The 26383-nt window shown below is 38.3% G+C and overlaps 1 protein-coding gene across 1 annotated transcript; it reads right to left on the bottom strand.

Annotated features, from left to right (window-relative positions):
- Positions 1-301: 301 nt before the first annotated feature.
- Positions 302-25882, bottom strand: LOC128071422 (acetyl-CoA acetyltransferase, mitochondrial). The gene is made up of 12 exons (XM_052664297.1): positions 25738-25882; positions 14125-14172; positions 11923-12040; positions 11549-11644; positions 11244-11344; positions 7754-7897; positions 7170-7320; positions 6115-6210; positions 3985-4098; positions 3136-3200; positions 1233-1390; positions 302-732 (listed from the first exon to the last, which is right to left on the bottom strand). Exons 1-12 carry the CDS (start codon positions 25807-25809, stop codon positions 612-614), a joined length of 1284 nt encoding a protein of 427 aa, XP_052520257.1. The 5' UTR covers positions 25810-25882; the 3' UTR covers positions 302-611.
- Between the last annotated feature and the right edge of the window lie 501 nt (positions 25883-26383).

The following is a 26383-nucleotide window of genomic DNA, read 5'->3' as shown; positions in this document are numbered from 1 at the left end:
TTCTTTCCCACTCTCTGTGCTGCTGTAGTAATGAAAACAAAATCCCTAACCTCACCCCCAACAAATTCTGAATGATGAGCTTATGAGAAATTGTACCCACTTCAGACCTGAGCACATGGGTTCCTCTTATTTCTAGCAACACTACACACAATGTCTTTGGCTTCTTGACTAATAACATAAGACATTCCTAGTTTGCACAGAATAACTACTCTCACTTTGAAGAGTCTATTCAATCTAAATGAGTGACAGGTAATATTCACTTAATCTTTAACAATCCTGAGAAATGTAAATTAAGATTTATTCTCTAACATGGAAGCTTCTACTTATAAGTCACTAACATAATCACGCACAATGGTATTTCAAATAATATAGCTTTATAACAAAAATCTGTTCAACATTATAAAAAATGTAAAGAAGAAAAAACTTCTATAATCTCAAAAGGTTTTAGGATTTTATCTTTTTACCTTATTTTTTTAAAACAGTTGAAAATAATCAAAATTTAAATAAATTGTTCTGATACAGGCGGACCCGATTATTTTGACAGAAGTCACCCTGATTACAGCAGCCCTTTCTAGCTACATAGGGTTGTCGCCTTAGACAACAGAAGTCGTCTACAGCTTTTGGATCAGCATGGCAGAAGCACCTCCTCCTCCGTTGCAAATACTGGCAAGACCATATTCTCCTTGCTTCAACGCATGAGCCAAATGGACAACAATTCTGGCTCCAGACATCCTAGGATTAAAAAAGCATTTTGGTACTTTAATGGTTTATAGACTGTGTGAATAACCAAATTAGCCATGACTTATAGCTGAATTTAACTACTTTAACTTGGGAGACTTGTTTCAAGAATGGTTACAGCTCTTTTTGCCACTCTGAGCAGCATGTGGGAGCTTGGTTTCCCAATCAGGGATTGAGCCCACCCACAGCAGTGGAAGTGCAGAGTCTTAAACTCTGGACAGCCAGGGAAGCCCCACAAAAGCCCAAACATAGTCTTGAATCTTAAATTATCTTCTTCAGCATAAAACAACATTAGTTTTCAAGCAACAGGTGTAACAGATCTCTGTGTTCAGAGGGGATCCTATCAGAAATGGTATTTGGCTTATGAAGGATGGGTAGGAAGAAAAAATGGTAAACCAAGAGTAACAGGCGTTATCATGAAGCAGTTTAAATTTAGAGAGAAATACAAAGATAGCCATTAACCTAGCTTTCTTTTTCTTTATGATTTTACCTACCCAATTGGATGTCCAAGAGAAACAGCTCCTCCGTTGATATTCACTTTTTGGGGATCAATCTCTAGCATTTTAATGTTTGCCAGTACGACCAAACTAAAGGCTTCATTTACTTCCCACATAGTAATATCTTCTTTTTTCAAACCTGCATCTTTAAGAACCTAAATTTAAAAAAAATTAAGATTATGTTCAGATAATTAAGTCAAAACTTACTTTATCTTCTCTAAATTCTGCAATTTTCGTTTGTGTCTCCCCTGCTCCCAGCAGTAGAAGTATGGAATCTGACCACTGGATCACCAGGAAATGCCTTAATTTCTCATCTTTGTTTGCATTATCATATTTCTATTTTGAAAAAATGATTCTCTTAACCATTCCATGGATCTTGAACATCCCATGGAAAAGAGCACATAGTCTTTATTTGGGGGCACAGACTTGACATATACTCTTCAGATCTACTTTGCTGATCATATGTTCCTTAGTTCTAGGTTCTTTATCTGTCAAAGGAACAGGTGTATTGTGTGTGTGTGTATATGCTCAGTCACTCAGTCGTGTCCAACTCTGCGAACCCATGGACTGTAGCCCACCAGACTCCTCTGTCCATGGGATTCTCCAGGCAGGAAAACTGGAATGTGTTGCCATTTCCTACTCCAGGGGATCTTCCCAACCCAGGGATCAAACCTATGACTCTTGTCTCCTGAACTGGCAGGAGGATTCTTTACCACTGCACCACCTGTGAAGCCCTTATCTGTCAAAGAGTTACATTAATCTCTAATAATTTTTCATTGCATCCCCTAGAGTTTCTGCCTTATAAAAGGTGCCATTGGGTTATTTTGGGCACAGTTATTCAGAGCTATTGTGTCTTCATTGTGAATGATTTATTTAAAATCTTATTATGATTTCTTGTTCTGATAGTTCCTCAGCTATTGCAGATGTTATCTTTACAAAATATTGCTAGAGCCCTTTATCTTTAGAACTTTGTTAGTTATGAGCAACAAAAAAATTAACATGAAACTTTCCCTCCTCCTTGCTTTCTTCTAACAGCAGGCTCAGGTAGTTTTTAAGCTGTAGAGCTCAAACAGCTTCCCCTAGTTTCAACAACACGAGATAAAACATGTACCTAAGTGTAGCCACTTTTTTCACTCTCAGAATCTAGCTGAGAAATATTTATCACCCCTCCTTTCCAGTGTGATGCGTTCACTTTCAGAAGCTGTATAACTGTGTTGTTTTCTGAGGTCTGCCACCTGTGGACAGAGCATCATCACTCCCTGTTGTTCCTTATCCTTTGCTATCCTATTCCCCTCTGGTGTTTTTTTCTTTAAATCTGGATGTTACCCCCAGAAGTTCTCTCTCAGGGTGTGGCCGCCTACTTCTGAAAAGGAATATTTGCTGCAGTCTTCTGAAATCCCTTAACCCCTAAACCAATACAACACTCTGTCTTTTCATGTGACCCCTTAGTAACTTCCCAGAGACTCAAACTGACAATTTGGAGTAGAGTTCTTGCCATCTTTAGTTTTACTCTAACACCAGCTACCAGCAGTTCCCCTCTTAGAAGACTGCTCCTTTTAATGAATATCTGCTTTGAATTCTAGAACCCTGGACTCAACATTCCCCTTTCTCTGCCATACCAACTTCCCACTCTGTGGTTACCATTCCTGGTGTGTGAGTTCAGCACAAGGAATTCAATTATACAGTTTTATCTGCTCCACTGAAGATGAAGTTTGTGTGTTGCTCTTTTACTTTTGTTGTTATCCTTGTTGCTTTCATTGTTTTCAGGAGTGAGAATTGAAACTAAGCTACTGCTATGCTTTGGCAGATGAATAACATTTAAAATCTAAAACATGCAACCTTGGTATAGGCAAAACCAGAAATTGGCAGAATGAGATATGATCTATTATTTTGTTCTCACCTTAGGAACAGCATATGCAGGTGCAATTGGAAAATCAATAGGTTCTACAGCAGCATCAGCAAATGCTTTATATAAAAAAAAAAAGTCATTAAAATCTTTTTTACAAGTACCCAAAGCTGTATCTAACAACTTATATAATATGCAAAAATTCAAGTTTCCTAATCTTTGTAAAATATTTAAATGTGTTTGTGCCTCTTCTAAGATTCTGTACTTTATAAAATTATACCAATCATCTAAGTCATTGATTTTCACACACAGGAAGTTAGAGGGAATTGCCTCTTGGGACACTGGCATTATCTAGAGATATTTTTGGTTCTTACAACAGGTAGAATGCCACTTATTGTAGTATCTAGTGGGCAGAAGATGCTGCCACTAGATGCTGTTAAAAATCCTACAATGCATAGAACAGGCCCTACAACACAATTATTTTGCTGAGGTTAAGATCTAAACAAAACGGTATCTGTTTAACTCCTTATGAAGAAGGCAAGGCAGACTTTACAGCTACAAATATGCTTAAAGAGACTGAGGAAATGCTGAGACCACATAGTTAATAATAAATGCCAGTACTATTACATTTTTCATACTCCTAAGCTCACATTCTTTTTATTTTAACTGACAATGCCAGAGGAAAACATGTACCTTGTACTCTCCCACACATCATCCAGAAGGAAAAGATTTTTGAAAACTTCCTCTTATATAAATCAAATCATAATGAAAATATTAAAGGAGACTCTATCTCAATTAAAATGTGTACTAAATCATGTCACAAAGTAAGACTCACATATTAAAAATCGCCAACTTCTATATATTACTGAGAAAGAATCTCAGTATCAAGAAGAGTTTTTCTACCTGCTATTCTTGCCAGTGGTTTAACGTTGAGCCTCTTAGCTGCATCTGCAGTCATCAGAACCACAGCAGCTGCTCCATCATTCAGTGTGCTGGCATTGGCAGCTGTTACTGTACCTGAAAGTATCAATGAGCATGACATCAGAACATTCTTTCACACTGAATTCACTTGGGTCAATTTAACAAATTCCTACAGAATACTGCCTGGGTTGCTAGATGCATGAAGATATGGACGGAGATAAGTCCTGCCCTCAGGAAACATATACATAACTAAACGTGTAAGCATATATAACACAGTGAAGGTAAAGTATGTCTTTTTATGTTAGTTCTTTGTGTTTATTCAAAGCTAGCTCAGAATGCATGCATAATGGCACTGGATAGATTCTAGTTTATAATTCATCAAAGATAAGGACCACTTCATGTTTTTGCTAACTCTACGTCTTCCCTTATCCACAACAGAGCAGACACTCATACATTTTGCAAATCAGTGTCAAAATCAGATATTTCTTCTTCTCTACAATCTCTTGAAGTTAAATGAATACTAAAAATCATTAAACTATACATTTTAAACAGGAGAATTTTATGATATACAAATTATATGTCAATTAACCTGTCTCCTTATAAATACCAATGAAGATACTATTATAAATTGCTGCCAAAATTATAAAAATATACTTTGGCAATATAATTTTTTTTTTTGGCCAAGCCATGAGACTTGTGGGATCTTAGTTCCTGATCAGGGATTAAACCCATGTCCCTGGCAGTGGAAGCACAGAGTCCTAACTACTGTACTGAAAATTCCTTATAATATAAACTTGTAAGAAAATTCCTTATAATATTAAAAAAAAAAAAAGACTGATCCACTCCTATAGCTTGCATTGAGAAATTCACTCAGAAAAGGGGGAAAAAGTTATTTCAGAAAACTATCACAGCTATATACAGCTAATTTTAAAAGCAGAAGTGACCTTTTCTCCTCAAAGGATTTAGAACCTTGGGACCCCATTTAGATAAACATTCAACATTTATTTATTGAAGACTAGGAGAATCCTATGGACGAAGGAGCTTGGTATGCTACAGCCCACAGGGTCGCAAAGAGTTGGACATGACTGAGCGATTTCACTTTCACTTTCAGAGATACAACAGTAAAAAAAGAGATATCAGCTTAGTCCTCCAGAGGCTTACAGATATTTAACAAAATATGTAAACTTGACTTTCATATCACAAAAAAACTTTCAAGATGAAATGCAAATGAAAAACTGAATCATATAGTCATTCTACAATCTGTTCCAGAGGCTATATATATTCAATATTAAAGTATTAACTGATACTAACATATATATGGAATTTAGAAAGATGGTAACGATAACCCTGTATGCGAGACAGCAAAAGAGACACATGTATAGAACAGTCTTTTGGACTCTGTGGGAGAGGGAGAGGGTGGGATGATTTGGGAGAATGGCACTGAAACATGTATAATATTATATAAGAAACGAATGGCCAGTCTAGGTTCAATGCAGGGTGCAGGATGCTTGGGGCTGGTGCACTGGGATGACCTGGAGGGATGGTGTGGGGGGGAGGTGGGAGGAGGGTTTGGGATTGGGAACACATGTACACCCGTAGTGGATCATGTTGATGTGTGGCAAAACCAATACAATATTATAAAAAATAATAATAATAAAAAAAGTATTAACTGTATATAAAATAGATAACTAATAAGAACCTGCTGTAATACTCTGTAATGACTTAAATGGGAATACAATCTAAAAATGAATATAGATATATATAAACTGATTCACTCTGTTGTACAGCAGAAACTACTATGACACTGTAAATCAACTATACTCCAATAAAAAATAATTTTAAAAAAACTTCAAACACACATACACAAAAACAAAGTATTAATTATTAAACAATTTAAAATATACTTTGGATAAATAAATGTTTTGTTAATTTCATTTGAGCCTAATACACTGAAAATGTTAAATAAGTTCAAGATGTTTTCTAGAATTACTTTTAAAAATCCTTAGGCATAAAAGAAAAAGAAAAAAGAAAAAAAATTCCTTAGGCAGTTCTACAACTAATATGGTATACTGACTCTTTTTTTTTTCATATGCTTCATTTCTTAATACTAACCATTTTCTCTTTGGAAAACCGTCTTCAGCTTTGGAATTTTGCTAAAATCAACACGTTTATATTCTTCATCTTCCTTCACCACTACATCTGGTTTACCTAAAACAAAAATCTTTTAAATTAAGTCATCTTTGCAGTGAAGACAGTAATTACTTGCTCAGTAAGAAACAATGCAAAAGGTGCCTGATAGGCTCTGCTTCCCTTTGTGTGCCCACATAACTTATACTATCCCAAGTAAATTCCACTCAAGAATCTACCATCTGTAATTTGTTAGTGTCTTAAAGAAGAGTTTATTAAGTAGCTTGATGCAATTTCAATCTTCTATTCAGCCACATCCCACTGTCTTCTCTCTTGAGCTCATTCTATGTCACAGACATTCTTCTAACCCCATTGGGTAGATGTCCAATGTAGACACAGGCTGGGTAAGTTTGGTTAAGTTTGGGTCTTCAATCATTCTCATCACAGTAATTATTTCTAGAATGGAAATGTAACCTAAACCAAGTTAACGAGTCTTTACTGTGGATTTATTCTGCTGCAGTTGGTGAGAAGTTATCTTTCCTCTGAGAGCCCTACAGATGGACTCTGGAGATGGAGGCAGCAGTGGAGGAAGCTGAGAGCACAAAAGCAGCAGTGAGAAGCCCAGACAGCATGTCCCAATGGTGCTGCCCATTCTCTTCCAATGCCTGAAGTTCCCGGTGCTGACTGGTTGCTGCCATACATCTTTCAGTTCTGGGACAACCCCCCAACTAGCCTTCTAGTAAATATTCCCTTTTCACTTAATGTGTTCAACAATCTCAGTTATATTAGAAAGAATTCTAATAAATTTATTTCTCAAAAAAAATATGCATAGTGGAATTTGCAATTGAGTTGGAATCAGATATTAAATTGGGTTTAATTATCTCTGAACTAGCAACATTTCCCTTTACTAATTCAGCAGCAGTGTCAGTGTTTTCAGTTGAAATTTAAAAAGTACCAATTTAAAAGTTAAACATAAAAAGTTTAGCAATATGTAAAGTCTATTAAAAATTAAAATCTATTTTGGAACATAATCCTTCAACCTTTTACTGTAATTGTGACAGGAACAACTTCATTTCCAAATCTTCCACCTTCCCATGCTGCTTTACTTCTGGTATAAGAATTAAGAGCATAAGTATCCTGTTCCTCTCGTGCAATATTCAGCTTCTTTGCAGTATTTTCAGCACAGTTGCCCTGATAAAAGTTAGATTTTAAAAAAATCTAAGTAACTCTGAAAAACTTATAAAATATTTGCTTTTTATAACATAAAACCGTGGTTAGCAGTTAAATTTAGTTCTTAAAATATACTTCTTTCTGTACTCAGTAACTCTCTCATTCACATCTCAGCTACTTGAATTAGCCCAGAAGTTGCTATTTTGAGGACTAATAATTAAACAGTTATGGTATCCATTATTAGAAGTCAGAAAATGCACTATGTCAGTGTGAGGCAATTTATTAAAAAATTGAGCCAAACTGATACAATGAGCATAGAAAAACATTTTCCTAAAATGAATGGCTAAATCAACATTTATATCCTTCAGTTTCTGGAAAAAAAAAAACAAAAACATTTTTTAACCAAGCAGTATTATGTATAGATGGCATTTCTCCACTAAAAAGCAATAATTACCATATGAATTTTATTGTAGACATCAGTTAGTCCATCTTTTACAATCAAATCTTCAAGCTTTACCCCACCATACGGTGTTGCTCCTCTGTTCATTACATAGGGGACATTGGACATGCTCTCCATCCCACCTGCCACCATCACGTCCTGCTCAGCAACACATAAAAACCCAGTGTCAATTCAAACGGTACCACTGACTTTTGAACACCATCGTCAGGAACATCAGCCCTCCACACTTTATAATTTAGGTGCAACTTCACAGTTGGCCCTTCTTATCCATGGTTCTAGATCCACAGACTCAACTGTGGTACGTATTTATTGAAAAAAAATGTGCATTAAGTGGACCCAGGCACTTCAAATCTACGTTCATGGGTCAACTATAGTTGCAAATCCCTTGTATCCTTTACACAGCAACAAGGATTCTACACGAACTTTATGAAACATTGCTATACAGTCAATATAAGAAGTACCCTCTTGACGCTGGTAGAAGGAAATGGTCTGAAATGTGTAATGATAATTTAGATCAGAATCAGACAGTAATAGGAATTTTTAATGTAAAACCATCTTCTGAAATTCTTCTAAATCCTTTATTTCACTGACACTGCCAAAAATATAATCTCAGTTCTCAGAAATAATCCTACTTCCTTGATTGTGGTCCTCCTCATCAACTCTTTCCAAACAGCTATAATAACTTTCTAAGTTGGTCATCTGACAGAAAGCCTTTCCTTCCATCCAAGTGTCATCTACTCATCTGAGTCATTCTGGCTAGACTAAGTCTGGTCATTCCACTCCATAAAGGACTCCCCAGCATAGTATATAAGACTCTTTACAATCTGACTTTTCACTCCCTTTCCAGTCTCATGCCTGGATCTACACGAGTGGAGGTCATACAGAATTGTTTAAAGGTCTTCAAACAGACTTCCCTGGTGGTCCAGCAGTTAAGACTCTGCACTTCCACGGTAGGGAGAAAGGACTCAACCCCTGGTTGTGGAAATAAGATCTCACAAGCCTTAAGGCCAAGAAGGGGGAAAAAAAAAAAAAAAAATCAAGATCTTCAAAGATACCATGCTAATTCACACACCTCTGCACTTCTGACCTATTCACCAACAAGAAAAACAGTCATTTCCTTTAAAACTAATCAAGACACAGCCCCTTCAATCCAACAAATCGGTTGTCAGCCACTTTCCCTGACTATCTACTTCTATCCCTTTTTTTTCCCTATCCGTTTTTGGAACAGTCTCCCTTCCTTCTTTCCCAACTACTGTGTATTCCTTTTATTAATAATATTACACAGTATTGTAGCTCTATTTATATGTCAAACTTTTTCACTAAACTAGTGAGGCCTTTCTGGCTCCTCTGAGGCCAGAAACTTAGTCATATCTATTTTTATGTAGTTAGTGCCTGGCATATATAGTAGAAGTATAGTAAATATTAATCAACTAGCCTGTAATTACAGATCTACAAGAGAAAATTCATTTGCATTACAAAGGCTATTTTGAAACAAAGTTTAATATAAAAGATTAATGTAAACATAAAATTAAAACTAACATTATATTCTCACAATCTTTAATCAGGAATAAAGACAAACAGAAATTCCATACCAAAGAAATCTAAATATTTGGGCTATTTTGAAATATGGAGAGTCTCAAATAGTTCTCATATAAGTTTTATTCTGTTATCCTGAAATACTGAGTATTTCTTGGAGATGATGAAAATAAGTGACAGAAAACATTATCAGTTCTACAGTATTAAATAAAATTGATCATTAGATAATATTCAAAATAAGGCAATTCCTAATATTCCTCTAAGTCAGATAATTTTAAAAATACAGATATGAATCAAGAATATTAACTAAAAGCATTTGCTAGAGAACTACAAAAGAATCAACTGAGACAAAATTATCCTTGTCATTCAGTTTTCAAACACATAACAATCTCATGACCATTTTCACCCACTGGTTTGACTAGGGTTTGATTTGGTAACACCTGATGTCAGTGTTACCTTACGTATAAGCAAACAAACTCTCACAACCTTTGGACAATATGTAACTGGTATAACATTTTTATGGAAAGTATTTGCAAATATCCAAATTTTTAAATCTGTGACTCTGAAATTCTCCTCTTAGGAATTTTTCCAAAAGACCTACACATGATAAGATTTTTTTTTTAATGTTTTATTCACCTGTCTCCAGTGAATGTCCGTCCACATGTAATTCCTCAGCTGATGACAGGCAACACTAGGATTTGAAATTAGTCTGGCTTCAGACTTTCTGTTCTTAACCACTACATTATAATGCTTAGTATAGTGAATTAAGAGTTGATTTAAGTATTTATAAGTACACAAAGATACACACATAGGGGTACTCTCTGGAGCATTATTTAAAATAGAGAACTGGAGACAACCTAGATATCCATTCAATAAGGACCCCCAGAATATATTATATACTTGTTCAGTTCAGTAGAATACTATCTCAGGTGCTGATACAGAAAGATCTCCAAGATATTACATGAGGCACAGAATCTAAGCAACTTGCCCAAAGTTTCTCTGCTCTTAGGTTGCAAAACATACAAGAAAGTGATGAATAAATTAAACACTTAAAGCAGGGTAAGAAGAAAGATTTTTCATTTTATAATTTTCTATACCATTTCAGTTTTTAGCATATGTATCAGGCATCACTCTTTTATTCCCCCTCTTTGCCTTGCCTTACAACTGGAAACAAAGCAAGGGAGGAGTAATAGCAAGGGTATGCAAAACTGTGATTCTTATATATATATATATATATATATATACATAAGAAATAATCTGCAAACACCTCACAACTGGTTTTTATCTTGGTGTATTATGCCCTGATAGGCCAGAATGCACTACACAGGGATAGGGACACCTGTTTTCTAATTTAAGCCCTGTAACTATGTTTGTAGTCATCTCAATCTCTTTCTTCAACTAAAAAAACGGCTTGGATCTGATCAACTCTTAGTTCTATCAGTCCAGGTCTAGTCTCCTAACGCAACATATCATTTGCTGAGCAGCCTGTCTCTTGCCCAGTCTCAAGCAAAATCAAAAATCATCAAGGCCAATAGAAAGCTGCCCAGTTTTACAGCCAAACCTGGACATGAGGCACTACAAATCAGTCATCAATTCTGGGCTCAATCAATGATTTGATCCCCAGGGTCAGCACCTTATTCTCATTTATAATGAAAGCCCTTCTCAATCTAGCGAATGTAACATTTATGTTAGAATCTCTAAGTGAAAGGGGCACTAAAACATCCTAGCTGGAAACTACTTTTAATAAAAGACACTTCAGCTATCATTCTAACCTCTACTTCAAGTGGAACTGGCAAATCCAAACACTCCTCACTGTCTGAAACAACACAGCAACTGCACTTACTTGAAAGAATTTCACTTCTGAAGTTTGAATACGTTTAGGTTTTTAGTGTTTTCTTAGCACTGCATATTATTTTAATTATAAAGTGGAAAAGAAGGTATTTCTTACCTGATGTCCACACATAAGATTCTGAGAGGCCATCATGATAGCTTTCATTCCTGAGGCACAAACTTTGTTTATAGTGGTACATGGAGTAGAAATAGGTAAGCCTAAAACCAATATAAACATACTTTTGAAAAACAGATTCTTTTTAAATACAACTGTAATAAAATAGAGCACGGTCAACCATAATCTGAAACATTTCTTTGGTGAATATCAGTCTATTATGCATTTATAATCTATTTAAGCTGAAACGACCTCCATTTCGCCATGTCAAACATTCACGTATAAATGCAAAAATGTATTCCTAGTACCTGCACCCAGTACTGCTTGCCTTGTAGGGGCCTGTCCTTCACCTCCTTGTAGAACATTCCCCATGTATGCTTCTTTCACTTCTTCTTTTGGAATCCCTTTTTAAAAAAAATCAAGAAACATTTCCATATTTTATTCAACTCAATAATTAGTAATTACCTAGTAAAGTACATGATGACATTATGTAGCAGGAATGGTTTTTGTCAGTTTTGAGTTTTATTACTAACACTGTAGTCCAAGGACTTCTTTTCAAGAGAATTCAAAAATGCATTCATTAATTCATTTCTAAGTGTTCTGTATATAGTTAAGTGCAAAATAAACACTTGCTCCAATGAATCACTATCCCCTCAACACAAAAAGTAAAGCAACTACTGACCTGCCTTTTCAATGGCTCCCTGAATTGCAATGGAACCAAGTTTAGTGGCTGCCAGAGAGGAAAGACTGCCTAGAAAGGACCCAATGGGTGTTCTTGTAGCACTTACTATGACCACTTCCTGGCAAGACAGAAGATGGTAGAAACTGTTACATTTAAATATTTTATCAATATCATCTTTCATAAATAAACATGATTCATAGATACATTATTCAAGAAACAGACTTTTTATGAGTGTCTAATTATTCATCAAAGATGAAAATAATCTCAGTATTTGAACACTAAAACCAGTATAATGCTAGTACTTTATGACTTAAAACCTAATAGAAAACTAAGACAAACCAGTACTAAAACAGGCATAGACCAGAAGCTTAAGTTTCAACTCTATTCCTTAGTCAAAATTTAAGAAATGAATACTTTACCCTTGTTAACTGCGTAATAAACAATCCTAATTAATGGGCTTCCTCTAGGCTAGGAATTAAGAACCTACATGCTAGTAGGGGGAACACCACTTAATTGGGACACAGCCACGATCTGTTATTTGGCTGCACTGGGTCTTTGCTGCTGCACACAGGCCTGCTCTAATTGTGGTGAATGGGGCATGCCCTCGAGTTGCAGAGCTGGGGTTCCCACTGCAGTGGCTTCTCTTGTTGCAGAACATGCACTCTTGTGCATGCGAGCTTCAGTAGTTCTGGCACGTGGGCTCGGTTGCCCCACGGCATGTGGAATCTTCCCCGACCAGGGATCAAACCCTTGTCCCCTGCATTGGCAGGTGGATTCTTAACCACTGGATGACCAGAGAAGTCTCACAGCCATAGTTTAACTTCTTAAACTATTAATAAAACAACATAAAATTGAAGACAAAAATAGATAAAAGCTCTCTTAAACACTGCAGAACACTATTTTAACAATTCTCTCCTTACACTTGCTTTCCGCTTTCTCTTAAATACATACATACATACATAATTTATCATAGAAAATAAGAGAACCATTTTCTCATTCTGGTTGGAGGCTATTACTAAGTCTTTTTAGGAATCCCTATGAAACAGAGAGGACTCCTCAGAAAGCATTAGGTGACCAAGTAATGGTTCTTCTTGTCTAATCTCCAGCTCATTCAGCATCTTTCTTCTAGTATCTTCCATGTGGCCTCTGCAATGTACCAGTACAATATACTAGGGGTCCCCCGAGAGTAAAGGAATAACACTGCTTAATTTTACAGAAGGCTGTTTACAGTAGACAGTAATCAAGGAAGAAGCAGAAGTTATGCAGGGCACTAGATCTAAAAAATTTTAAGGTGATAAGGGAGTTTGACTTAATGTTTCAGTAATTAACTATCAAGTTGACACTCACCTATACGTGCAGTAAGAATATGTAGTTTTTAATTGACTACATTTTCTTACACTGTTGGTGGGAATGCACACTAGTACAGCCACTATGGAGAACAGTGTGGAGATTCCTTAAAAAATTGCAAATAGAACTGCCATATGACCCAGCAATCCCACTGCTGGGCATACACACTGAGGAAACCAGAATTGAAAGAGACACGTGTACCCCAATGTTCATCACAGCACTGTTTATAATAGCCAGGACATGGAAACAACCTAGATGTCCATCAGCAGATGAATGGATAAGAAAGCAGTGGTACATATACACAATGGAGTATTACTCAGCCATTAAAAAGAATACATTTGAATCAGTTCTAATGAGGTGGATGAAACTGGAACCGATTATACAGAGTGAAGTAAGCCAGAAAGAAAAACACCAATACAGTATACTAACACATACATATGGAATTTAGAAAGATGGCAATGCTGACCCTGTATGCAAGACAGCAAAAGAGACACAGATGTGTAGAGCGGACTTTTGGACTCTGAGGGAGAGGGAGAGGGTGGGATGATTTGGGAGAATGGCACTGAAACATCCATACTATCATGTAAGAATCGAATCGCCAGTCTATGTCCGATGCAGGATACAACATGCTTGGGGCTGGTGCACGGGGATGACCCAGAGAGATGTTATGGGGAGAGAGGTGAGAGGGGGGTTCATGTTTGGGAACACATGTACACCCGTGGTGGATTCAAGTCAATGTATGGCAAAACCAATACAGTATTGTAAAGTAAAATGAAGTAAAAATAAAAATTATAAATTATAAATAATAAATAATAAATAAATAAACAAATGAAGCACATTTAAATTTATACTTACGTTCAAAGTGGGTTTTGATACATAACTTCGCTCCGCATACCTTATTTCCTGTAATATAAATATCTGTTATGATATAGAAAGTATTAATCTATATTAGTTTATATTTCTCAGCAATGGGATTATGGTAATTTCTTTTTTTATGCATTATGCTTTTATTTCTAAATTTTCCAGTCAGCATATATTACTGTTGAAATTTAAATATTACTACTTTTGCAATACTCTCACCTGATTAACTATTCATTAGAAATGTATGTTTTAACTTCTGATAAGTTTATCATCTTAAAGTTTCTAATCCTTTTTAAGTATAAACTTTATAAAATGTAATTTTAAATTAAATCTGAGTTCTAAATTAAGTAAGCCCAAATTGGACTACTGCTTATATAACCTACTTATACTAAAGGATTTGAGTATATTATCTGTGACCCCACTTTGAATTAAAAGTTTCTACTTGTAGTAAACATGCCAGTCATTGTCTTCCCAAATACACCCCTTACTCAGAGAGTCTGGGAGGGACAGCCCTAAGTACCTACAAGGTGATTCCCATCCTCCTCCCTCTGGCCAGAGCTGATGGACCAAAAATGGAATGAACTATGCCCCATTTCAAAAATGGAATGAAGTAAGCTAGCACTCTGAAAAACCTGGTCATCTGGATGATGGGCACTGGAAGTGAAAGGGCCAAGGGGCTAGAGTTAGTCAGCAATGCCACGTAAAAGCAGAGGTTACAGCAAAGAGAAAAGCCATGAGTAAGCAGAGAAGCAAGGGAATGTAACATACACACTCAGAAAGGAAGGAAAGACCATGGCATACTACAAGAGACGAAACAAGGTAACCTAGTTAATGATCTTCTAGATAGCCCTCCACACCAAGGCCAGCTTCACTTTATTTCCTAACTTTGGATGTCCAAGAGCTTACCTAGCATAGATCTTCACATCAGCGGCTTTCTACTTAGCTAGTGTGGATATTTTTCCTTGCAATCAAAGAGCCTTTTCTAAACCACTTTTAAGTTTCTGGTTCTGTTTAACTGAAGTTCCCTGGGTCTCTCCACTTTGCCCTGGATCCTATTTCAGTTGCTTTTTCAAAGGTGCCACATCTTCAGTTAACTGTTACCTCTTCCATCATTCATCTCCTTTACCCCTTGACCATTCTGCAAGCATGAAAACAGGCTCTGGCTTCTCCCAATTAAAAGAATCAAAGACAAACAAACTTCTCTTAACCCAGAGTCCCACTGAGCTTTCACTCCACTTCTTAGCTCCTCCATACAAGAGAAGTTCTCCAAGTTACCGAGAATTTGTCTCCTGTCATCACCTCCTGTTTACTATTCAAACCACTCCATCTGGCTTGTATCTATCCTACTGTTGGCTTTAAGCAAGGTTAACAATATCTGGATAGCAAAATCCAATAAAGACCTCGCTATGTTCATCTCATCTTCTTGGCAACCTGGGACTCACTTTTCTATTTTGGGACACACCCACAGTGGTTAAGAGCCTGTGTCTACCAGCTGAGTTTTCCTTTTTTTTTTTTTTTAATTGGTAGAAAATTACTTAAAGCTATGTGTTGGTTTGGAGAAGGCAATGACACCTCACTCCAGTACTCTTGCCTGGAAAATCCCATGGACGGAGGAGCCTGGTAGGCTGTAGTTCATGGGGTCACTAAGAGTCGGGAGACGCCTGAGCGACTTTCCTTTCACTTTTCACTTTCATGCATTGGAGAAGGAAATGGCAACCCACTCCAGTGTTCTTGCCTGGAGAATCCCAGAGACGGGGGAGCCTGGTGGGCTGCCGTCTACGGGGTCGCACAGAGTCGGACACAACTGAAGCGACTTAGCAGCAGCAGCAGCAGCAGCAGCATGTGTTGGTTACTGTCATATAACAATGCAAATCAGTCACAATTACATATATCTGAGTGAGTCTCTTGAGTCTCCCTCACTTCAGTCACTCAGTTATGTCTGACTCTTCGTGATGCCACAGACTATAACACACCAGGCTTCCCTGTCCATCACCAACTCCTGGAGCTTGCTTAAACTCATGTCCATCGAGTAGGTGATGCCATCCAACCATCTCATCCTCTGTTGTCCCCTTCTCCTTCTCCTTTCAATCTTTTAAAGCGTCAGGGTCTTTTCCAATGAGTCAGTTCTTCGCATCAGGTGGCCAAAGTAATGAAGTTTTAGATTCAGGATCAGTCTTTCCAATGAATATTCAGGACTGATTTCCTTTAGGATTGACTGGTTGGATCTCCTTGCAGTCCAAGGGACTTTCAAGAGTCTTCTCCAACAACACAGCTCAAAAGCATCAATTCTTCAACATTCAGCTTTCTTTATACTCCAACTCTCACATCCATAAATGACTACTGGAAAAACCATAGCTTTGACTAGACAGATCTTTGTCAGCAAAGTAATGTCTCTGCTTTTAAATATGCTGGCTAGATTTGTCATAGCTTTTCTTCCAAGGAGCAAGAGTGTTTTAGTTTCATGGCTGCAGTCACCATCTGCAGTGATTTTGGAGCTCAAGAAAATAAAAGTCTGTCACTGTTTCCATTGTTTCCCCATCTATTTGCCATGAAGTGATGGGACAGGATGCCATGATCTTAGTTTTCTGAATGATGAGTTTTAAGCCAGCTTTTTCACTTTCCTCTTCCACTTTCATCAAAAGGCTCTTCAGTTCCTCTTCACTTTCTGCCATAAGGGTGGTGCCATCTGTGTATCTGAGGTTATTGATATTTCTCCTGGCAACCTTGACTCCAGCTTGTGCTTCATCCAGCCCGGCATTTCGCATGATGTACTCTACCTATAAGTTAAAAGAGCAGGGTGACAGTATAAAGCCTTGATGTACTCCTTTCCCAATTTGGAACCAGTCCATTGTTCCATGTCCAGTTATAACTGTTGCTTCTTGACCTGCATACAGATTTCTCAGGAGGCAGGTGAGGTGGCCTGGTATTTCCATCTCTTGAAGAATTTTCCACAGTTTGTTGTGATCTACATAATCAAAGGCTTTGGCATAGTCAATAAAGCAGAAGTAGACGTGTTTCTGGAATTCTCTTGCTTTTTCTATGATCCAATGGATGTTGGCAATTTGATCTCTGGTTCTTCTGCCTTTTCTAAATCCAGTCTGAACATCTGGAATTTTTCAGTTCACGTACTGTTGAAGTCTATCTTGGATATTTTTGAGCATGACTTTGCCATCATGTGAGATGAGTGCAATGTTTGAACATTCTTTGGCATTCCCCTTCTTTGGGACTGGAATGAAAACTGACCTTTTCCAGTCCTGTGGCCACTGCTGAGTTTTCCAAATTTGCTGGCACATTGAGTGCAGCACTTTAACAGCATCATCTTTTAGGATTTGAAATAGCTCAGCTGGAATTCCATCACCTCCATTAGCTTTGTTCCTAGTGATGTTCCCTCCCTTGAGTCTCCCTCCCCTCCCCTTATCCCATCCTTCGACAGACTGAGAAACTGAGTATTCTTGAGTGTTGACTTCAGTTTTCTAAAATACTCTGCACAAATAGTTGTGAAAATGAAATGAGGTAATGTGTATAAACCATTATCCAAACCCTTTTTCTTGGCTTCCATCTTAACACAATCTTGTGGTCCACCTCTTATTTCTCTAGTTATTTTTCTCAGCCTCCCTATCATTCCCTTTCCAACCTCTAACTGCTGTAATGTCCCAGGGCTTTGTTCCAGGCCCCTTTTAATTTTCAAACTTCACTGTCTCCATAATCATATCTAGCCCCACAGCTTTAAACAGCAATTATGTCCTGATGATTTCCGACTTTCTATCTCTAGCCTTCACCACTCAATTGCCCTCCAGACTCATATATCCAAGTGCCAACCTGACTAGCCTGATTTTGCTGTCCAACACATGGCTCTCAATTGCCACGCTAGAACACTAGTTTCTTTCCAGTATTTCCCACCTCAGGACATCACATCACAATCTGCCCAGGAGCTAAGCCAAAAATCTCAGGACTCACTGGCCATCTTTGCCTAATACCCAGAGCTATTCTATCACAGGTATTGTCAATACTGTGTCTAAAATATACCTAAATTTTTCTACTCTACTTCATCTGCACAGCCACCATTTTTTGCCACTGTAACAGCCTCTACTTCATTTCCTGCATCCCCAACTTCCCTTCTTCAGTGCATCTAGTTTTTAAAACGTAAATCAGGGGGTTTCCTAGAGGTCCAATGGCTAGAATTTGGCACTTTCACTGCTGTGGCTCAGGTTCAATCCTTGATCAAGGAATGGAGATCCCAAGGGAACTAAGATCCCATAAGCTGCATGGTACAGATCAAAAAACAAAATCAACACACACACACATACACGCACGCAAAACATAAATCAGATTGTATCATTCCCCTCATTAAAATCCTGTGATGGCTTTCCACTGCTCTTGGAATGATATCCAAAGTTTATCTCTTACCCTACAAGCTCCTGGCTCTTGGAACTGGAGCTCCTGATGAGCTGGATGGTATGACCTGGCTCCTGATTTTATTTCCTGCCGGGAGCCAGCGTGAGGAATCCCACCCGTGACAAGGTCACGTGGCAGAGATCTCATGGGCAAGGCGAGTCAAATCTCAGGGCTTCCCCCTGGTATTTCTTGAGCATGTGCCCCAAAAAACCAAAGTCTGCCGGCCTTTGTACTCTGCTTTTCCACTCTTCTGACACACTCTGGAAAAAGTCAGCTCAGGGCTTTAGTCTTCTGCATTTGAAAGGGTGTTTCAATCCAAAAACCCCTCTGATGGCTTTCTAGCCTGCGTGCAGGACTCGTACAGCTGCGCATGTGATTGTTTGAGGCCTCCCGACTGTGGGAGGCACAGGAAGCTTAAAACATCCTAAGAATGTAGAGGCTTACGAGGAGTCAAAATCATTAGAATAGGACTGATTAAAGGTTTCATTTGTTGAGCCAATACCTGCTGCCAAATTTTCGTATCTTTTATTTATAGATATAGTTGGTATATAGAAAAACAGGTAGTAGACCTGGTATTACATTAGATCTTTGAGTTAAGTACTGTCTTTGTTATAACCCACTGCACCTTTGTTCTACAGGAATGTAACTTTATTTAGTACTTTGAGGGTGATGCAGAGTAAAGAAAAAACACTTCTAGGGAAAAGTAGTTTTCTGGTTGATAGACAATTATCCAGGAAGAGAGCCATAAAAATGTTAACAGGCCTCTTGGCCAGAAGATAATGTAAACCACCTGAGACCTTTTGTATATGGGAGGGTATGTAAAAAGAAAGCCTGGTCTCAATGAGGGTCAGGACTGCTGCCCTGAAAAGACTTTTGAGAGTCCCTTGAACTTCAAGGAGATCAATCCTGTCAATCCTAAAGGGAATCAGTCCTGAACACTCACTGGAAGGACTGATGCTGAAGCTGAAGCTCCAATACTCTCGACACCTAATGTGAAGAACTGACTCATTGGAAAAGACCCTGATTCCAGGAAAGACTGAAAGCAGGAGGAGAAAGGGACAACAGAGGATGAGATGGTTGGATGGCAGCACTGACTCGATGGACATGAGTTTGAGCAGGCTCTGGGAGTTGGTGATGGACAGGGAAGCCAGGCGTGCACATTCCATGGTGCTGCAGAGTCAGACATGACTGAACTGAACAGGATCGTGTGCTATGTGAGCTTAGTCACTCAGTCACGTCTGACACTTTGTGACCCTATGGGCTGCAGCCCACCAGGCTCCTTTGTCCATGGGGATTCTCCAGGCAAAAATACTGGAGTGGGTTGCCATGCCCTCTTCCAGGGAGTTTTCCCTACCCAGGGATAGAACCCAGGTCTTGCATAAAGAACCTGCAGGCAGATTCTTTACTGACTGAGCCACCTGAGAAGTCCTATGTATGTAGGATCATACACATCAATAATTACCTTAAGTGTAAATGGATTAAATGCACCAACCAAAAGACATAGTTGGGTGGATAAAAAAAATAAGACCCATATATATGCTGTCTACAAGAGACCCACCTCAAACCTATGGACACTTTCAGACTGAAAGTAAGGGGTTGGGAGAAGGTATTTCATGCAAATGGAAATCATAAGAAGGCTAGAGCAGCAACATTCATATCCAACAAAATAGACTTTCAAACAAAGACTGCTATAAGAGACAAAGAAGGACAGTACATAATGATCAAGGGTTCAATCTAAGAATAAGATATAACAATTATAAATATATAAGCACCCAACATAGGAGCACCCCAATATGTAAGGCAAATACAAACAAACATAAAGGCACAAACTGACAGTAACATGATAATGGAGTGGATTTTAATACCCCAATTTCGTCAATGGACAGATGATCCAAACAGAAAATCAATAAGGAAATTCAGGCCTTAATTGACACTTTAGATGAATTAGACTTAATTGATATTTAGAGAGCATTCCATGCAAAACCAGCAGACTACTCATTCTTCTCAAGTGCACAAGGAACATTCTCAAGGATTGACCACATGCTGGGCCACAAGGCAAGCCTTAGTAAATTGAAGAAAACTGAAATCATATCAAGCATCTTTTCTGATCACAACAACACTATGAGATTAAAAATAAACAAGGAAAAAAACTCTAAGAAACACAAACACTTGGTGGCTAAACAGTATTCTACTAAACAACCACTGGATCACTGAAGAAATCAAAGAAGAAGAAGAAAAACAAAAAAATCTAGAGACAAATGAAAATGAAAGCACAATGGTCCAAAATTTATGGGATGCAGCTAAAGCAGTTCTAAGAGGGAAGTTCAGAGCAATAAAATCTTACCACAAGAAACAAGATAAATATCAACTAAACAATCTAACCTTATACCTAAAACAACTAGAGAAAGAAGAACAAACAAAAAGTTAGTAGAGAGAAGGAAATCATAAAGATCAGAGAAGAATTAAATGAAATAGAGACAAAGAAAACAATCTCAGAGATCAATAAAGCTAAAAGCTGGTTCTTTGAAAAGATAAAGAAAATTTATAAACCATTAGCCAGACTCATCCAAAAAAAAGGGAGAGGACTCAAATGAGTAAAATTGAAAATGAAGCTACAGCTGACTCCACAGAAATACCAAGGGTCATAAGGGACCACTATGAACACTGTATGCCAATAAAACCGACACGTGGAAGAAATGGACAAATTCTTAGAAAGGTACAGTCTCCCTAGGATGAACCAGGAAGAAACAGAAAATATAAACAGGCCAATCAGAAGCACTAAAATTGAAACAAACAATGATTAAAAACCTCCCAACAAACAAAAGTCTAGGACCCTACAGCTTGACAGGTGAATTTTTATCAAATATTTAGAGAAGAGTTAACACCTATCCTTCTGAAACTGTTCCAAAAAGTTGCAGGGAAGGAAAACTTCCAAACTCATTTTATGAGGCCACCATCCCCCCAAAACCAGACAAAGATACCACAAAAAAGAAATTTACAGGACAGGATCACTGATGAACATAGATTCCAAAATCCTCAACAAAATACTAACAATTCATATCCAAAAATACATTAAAAAGATCATACACCATGATCAGAGATCATGATCTCTGGTATCCATCCAAGAGATGTAAGGATTTTTCAACATCCCCAAATCAATAAATGTGATACACCACATCAACAAATTGAAGAATGAAAATGATATGATCATTCAGTAGATGCAGAAAAAGTTTCTGATAAAATTCATCACCCATTTATGATAAAAACTCTCCAGAAAGTGGGCATAAAGGCTATATCCCTCAACATAATAAAGGCCAGACATGACAAATCTACAGCTAGCATCATCCTCAGTGGTGAAAAGCTGAACACATTCCCTCTAAGACTAAGAACAAGATAAACATGAAAAGGACCATTTTTATTCAACATCATTTTGGACATCCTAGCTAGAGCAATCAGAGAAGAAAAAGAGGTAAAGGGAATCCAAACTGGAAAATAAGTTAATCTGTCACTGCGTGCAGATGACAGAATACTATACACAGAAGACCCTAAAGAAGCCACCAGAAAACTACTATAACTCATCAATGAATTTGGTAATTGGAGGTTACAAAATTAATACACAGAAAACCATTGCATTTCTATACACTAACAACAAAAGATCAGAAAGAGAAATTCAAGAAGAATTCCATTTACCATTGCATCAAAAAGAATAAAATACCTAGGAATAAAGCTACCTAAGGAGACAAAAGACCTGTACTCTGAAAACTATATGATGCTGATGAAAGAAATTAAAGAAGATATACACAGATGGAAATATATACCTTTTTAGTGGATTGGAAAAATCAATACTGTCAAAATGACTAATGCCCAAGGCAATCTACAGCTTCAATGAAACCCCTAACAAATTACCAATGACATTTTTCACAGAACTAGAAAAAAAAGTCTCACAATTTGTATGGAGACATAAAAGACCCCAAATAGAGCAATGTTGAAAAAGAAAAAGGGAGCTGGAGGACTCAGACTCCTAACTTCAGACTGTACTGCAAAGCTACAAGTCATCAAAACAGTATGGCAGTGGCATAAAAATAGAAATATAGCTCAATGGAATAGGATAGAAAACCCAGAAATAAGCCCATGCATCTATGGTCAATTTATCTATGACAAAGCCAATTCTACACAATGTTGGAAAGAATCTCATCAACAAATGATGCTGGGAAAACTGGACAGTCACATGTAAAAAAATGAAATTAGATCATTCCTTAACTCCAAATACAAAAATAAGCTCAAAATGGATTGAGACCTAAATGTGAGACTGGACACTGTAAAACCCCTAGAGGAAAACATAGGCAGACTGTCTGATATAACTCACAGCAACATCTTTTTTGATGCATCTCCCATAATAATGGGGGAAAAAAAGCAAAAATAAACAAATGGGACCTACTTAAACTCAAAAGCTTTTGCACAGCAAAGGAAACAATAAACAAAATGAAAATACAACCCACAGACTGGGCGAAAAGTGCAAGTGACGTGACCTTTAAGGGATTAGTCTCCAAAATTTACAAACAGCCTAGGACGCTTAAAAATAGCATAAAAAAACATAACCCACTCAAAAAATTGGAGACAACCTGAATAAACATTTATCCAAAGAGGACAAAAAGATAGGCACATGAAAAGATGTCTAACGTTGCTAGTTATTAGAGAAATGCAAATCAATACTACAATGAGATATCACTTCACACAAGTCAAAATGGCTATCATCAAAAAATCCACAAACAACAAATGCTGGAAAGGTTATGGAGAGAAGGGACTCCTCCTTCCACTGTTGGTGAGAATGTAAATTGGTACAGCCACTATGGAGAACAGTATGGAGGTTCCTTAAACAACTAAAGATAGAACTACCATATGCCCCTCCAATTCCACTCCTGGAATTGATGATCCAAAAAGATACACGTATCCCAATGTTCATTGAAGCACTGTTTACAATAGCCAAGACATGGAAGAAGCCTAAAGGCCTGTCAACAAAGGAAGAGATAAAGAAGATGTGGCACATATATACAATGGAATATCACTCAGCCACTAAAAAGAATGAAATAATGCCATTTGCAGCAACATGGATGGACCTAAAAGTAAGTCAGAGAAGGAGAAATATCATATGGCATCCCTTATACACGGAATCTAAAAAAAAAACAAAACTATACAAATGAAGTGACTTACAAAACAGAAAGAGACTCAGAGACTTAGAAAATAACTTATAGTTCTGTGGGGAGGGCAGGAGAACACAGATAGGGACTTTGGGAAGGTCACGTACATACTGCTATATTTTAAATGGATAACCAACAAAGACCTATTGCGTAGTACATGGAACTCTGCTCAATGTTATGTGCCAGTCTGGATGGAGTGGGCTTTGGGTGAGAATGGATACACCTCTATGCAATGCTGAGTTCCTTCGCTCTTCACGTGAAACTACCGCAACATTGTTAACTGGCTATACCTCAATACAAAATAAAAAGCTTAAGGTTAAAAAAAAAGAAAATTAACTCGGTTCAAAACAGCAAGACAGGAGTTTCAAGGAGGGAATAATCAACAGTGTCAAGAATACTGGAGTGGGTTGCCATTTCCTTCTCCAGGGGATCGTCCTGACCCAGGGATTGAACACCACGTCTCCTGCATTGCAGGCAGATTCTTTAGGGACTGAACTACCAGGGAAGCCCCACAGAGTTACCAGGGAAGCCCCATTAACACTGTCAAATATTGTAAAAAGAAAGGTCAAGAAGAAGAAACACAGGAAATGAAATGCACTGGTATCCTTCAGTTGAGTAGTATAGAAATCTAACTGCAGAGGTTTAAAGGGAAATGGATGTACACAAGAGTGACAAGGAGGACTACTCTTTTGACCATAAGAAAAAAGCAATTCCAGTTGGAAAGCAAAAAACTCTGATTAAGTCCATAAAAGTTTGTTGCCGATTAAGGGAGATCTGTGTGTTTTCGAAGGCAAACGAGAAAAAGCCAATTAATAGGTTAGAGATTACCTTTCATTCCACAAAATGGCACGGAATACTGAAAATCCTGTTAAAACAAACTATCTCCATGCTTCAGTACATGACCACTTAAGTAACAAATGAACACCACAACTCACACTCTATATAATCTTCATTTTTCTCATCAGCAACATTTGTGTTTGATTTTGAGCTGTTAATTAAACTGAATTAAGAAGGTTCCGCACTTCGTTTGTTTTGTTTTTTTACAAACTTACGTACCTATTTTCACCTAATTCACCTAGTAAACTCTGGTTTGAAAATCAAGATATGCTGACTTCTATTATCTCAGTCACCCAGGATTAATTTTAGACTTTTCCTTTTCCCTTGGTTCTCCATTCTCACTCTGCATTTGACAAGTTCTATATTCATTCTTTCACAATCTCTTGCGATTTCCCCCCACTTCAATCGTCCTAGACCTCTAACTACGACAATAACAAAAATATAAACGGTCCTCATTGACTTAAGTCAAACTCAAACTCTTAACAATAGAACTAGATTTCAAACTTTACTGCTCCAACCGAACTAGAAAAGTCACGCCTCACAACCACACCCTGAAATTCTAGACCTACTCCTTGGCTTTTGCCAGACCCTAAACCTGTGATGCGAGCTAGCTTGCTCTGATGGATGGAAAATAGTAGATTCTTCCAAGGCTGTCGCTCCTGTGTTTCCTAAGCACAACAAGCCAGAACAGAAACAAGGCTTTGGACGCCCTTGGTACGTAAGCGCTACGCATCAAGAAACCGAGAAGCTATTTATTTTCCCTAATAGGTCTGAAGTTGCTCCGAGTTGACACATCGATTTATTATCACTCTGTAAACCCAAAATGACTACCTACGGCATCAAATTAAAACCTCTTGACAGTAACGTTCACAGATATGTTTCCAAAAACAGCTGGGAAGCAGTTTTACCGGACTTCGCTACCCGTCAGGCAAGGTCGAGACCAAGTCCCGGACCTTTCTGCGCGTCAAAACACCTGCACGCTTTGACACTAAAAAGCAACGTCTACACTCCGACAGGGCCGCGGCGAATGGAAGCGCTGCCTAGGAGCCTGCGCTTCAGGACGCGAGCGCAGGGTTCGGGGCGGGGGCGGAGGTCTTCCGGAGGCCGGCCCTGAGGGCTCTTTCCGGCCGCGCGCCCGCAGCCAAGGCCTCACGAAGCGAGTCCCAGCCCCTCTCACCTGCACCCGCCTCTGAAGCAGGAGGCCGCGCCCGCGCGCGCCGCGCCGCAGAAGAGCCGCTAACACAGGCATGACCTCCGCCTTCTGTCTCCGGCTTAGAAGGGCAGGCAGGCGCGGCGCGGCGCGACCCCGACTCAGCTCCTTCCGCTGCACCGCCTCTTCCAATAGCAGCCTCGGACCGCGACGGCCGGCGGCCATTGGCCGGCAGCGGAGGCGGGGTCGGGCGGGGCCTGGCGCTGGAGCCGCCGAGCGGCCAGAGGCGCCTGTGCAGAAGCCGCCTGACGTGGCGCTGGGTTGGTTTCCTGCCACTTCTGACTGAGGCCCGTGGTTTATGTGTAACCTGAGCCTGTTTTTCTCACTTATACACGCAAAGCACAAAGGAAATTTATGAAAAATTTTTTAAGCAATCCAGTTTAGCTTTTCACTTATGATAATTTTTCAATTGCTTAAGTAGGAGGACGAAGAGGAATAGAAAACATTAATGACTTTGAACAATTAGCTATATTAACCTTCATCAAAACCCCATAAATTACATGTTATTATCTACTCTTTAACTAATGAGATAGCTCAGATACAAAGAAGTTAATGTTTTTTTGTCCATGATTGCGTGGAAAGTGGTAGAGGTGGGGTCTGGACTGGAATCATT

Source organism: Budorcas taxicolor, unplaced genomic scaffold (genome assembly GCF_023091745.1).
Source record: "Budorcas taxicolor isolate Tak-1 unplaced genomic scaffold, Takin1.1 scaffold575, whole genome shotgun sequence".
NCBI lineage: Eukaryota > Metazoa > Chordata > Mammalia > Artiodactyla > Bovidae > Budorcas > Budorcas taxicolor.
The sequence above is the reverse complement of the archived record's forward strand: the minus strand, read 5'-3'. Positions and strand labels throughout refer to the sequence as shown.

What these genes read in the sequence shown, in the direction of transcription:
- LOC128071422 (XM_052664297.1), bottom strand. Translation starts at nt 25,809, where the DNA reads ATGCCTGTGTTAGCGGCTCTTCTGCGGCGCGGCGCGCGCGGGCGCGGC. An exon ending in GGGAGCCATTGAAAAGGCAG is followed by an intron (nt 11,645 to 11,922) that starts GTCAGTAGTTGC and finishes TTTTTTAAAAAG; the next exon opens with GGATTCCAAAAGAAGAAGTG. An exon ending in TCTACAATAAAATTCATATG is followed by an intron (nt 7,321 to 7,753) that starts GTAATTATTGCT and finishes AACTTTTATCAG; the next exon opens with GGCAACTGTGCTGAAAATAC.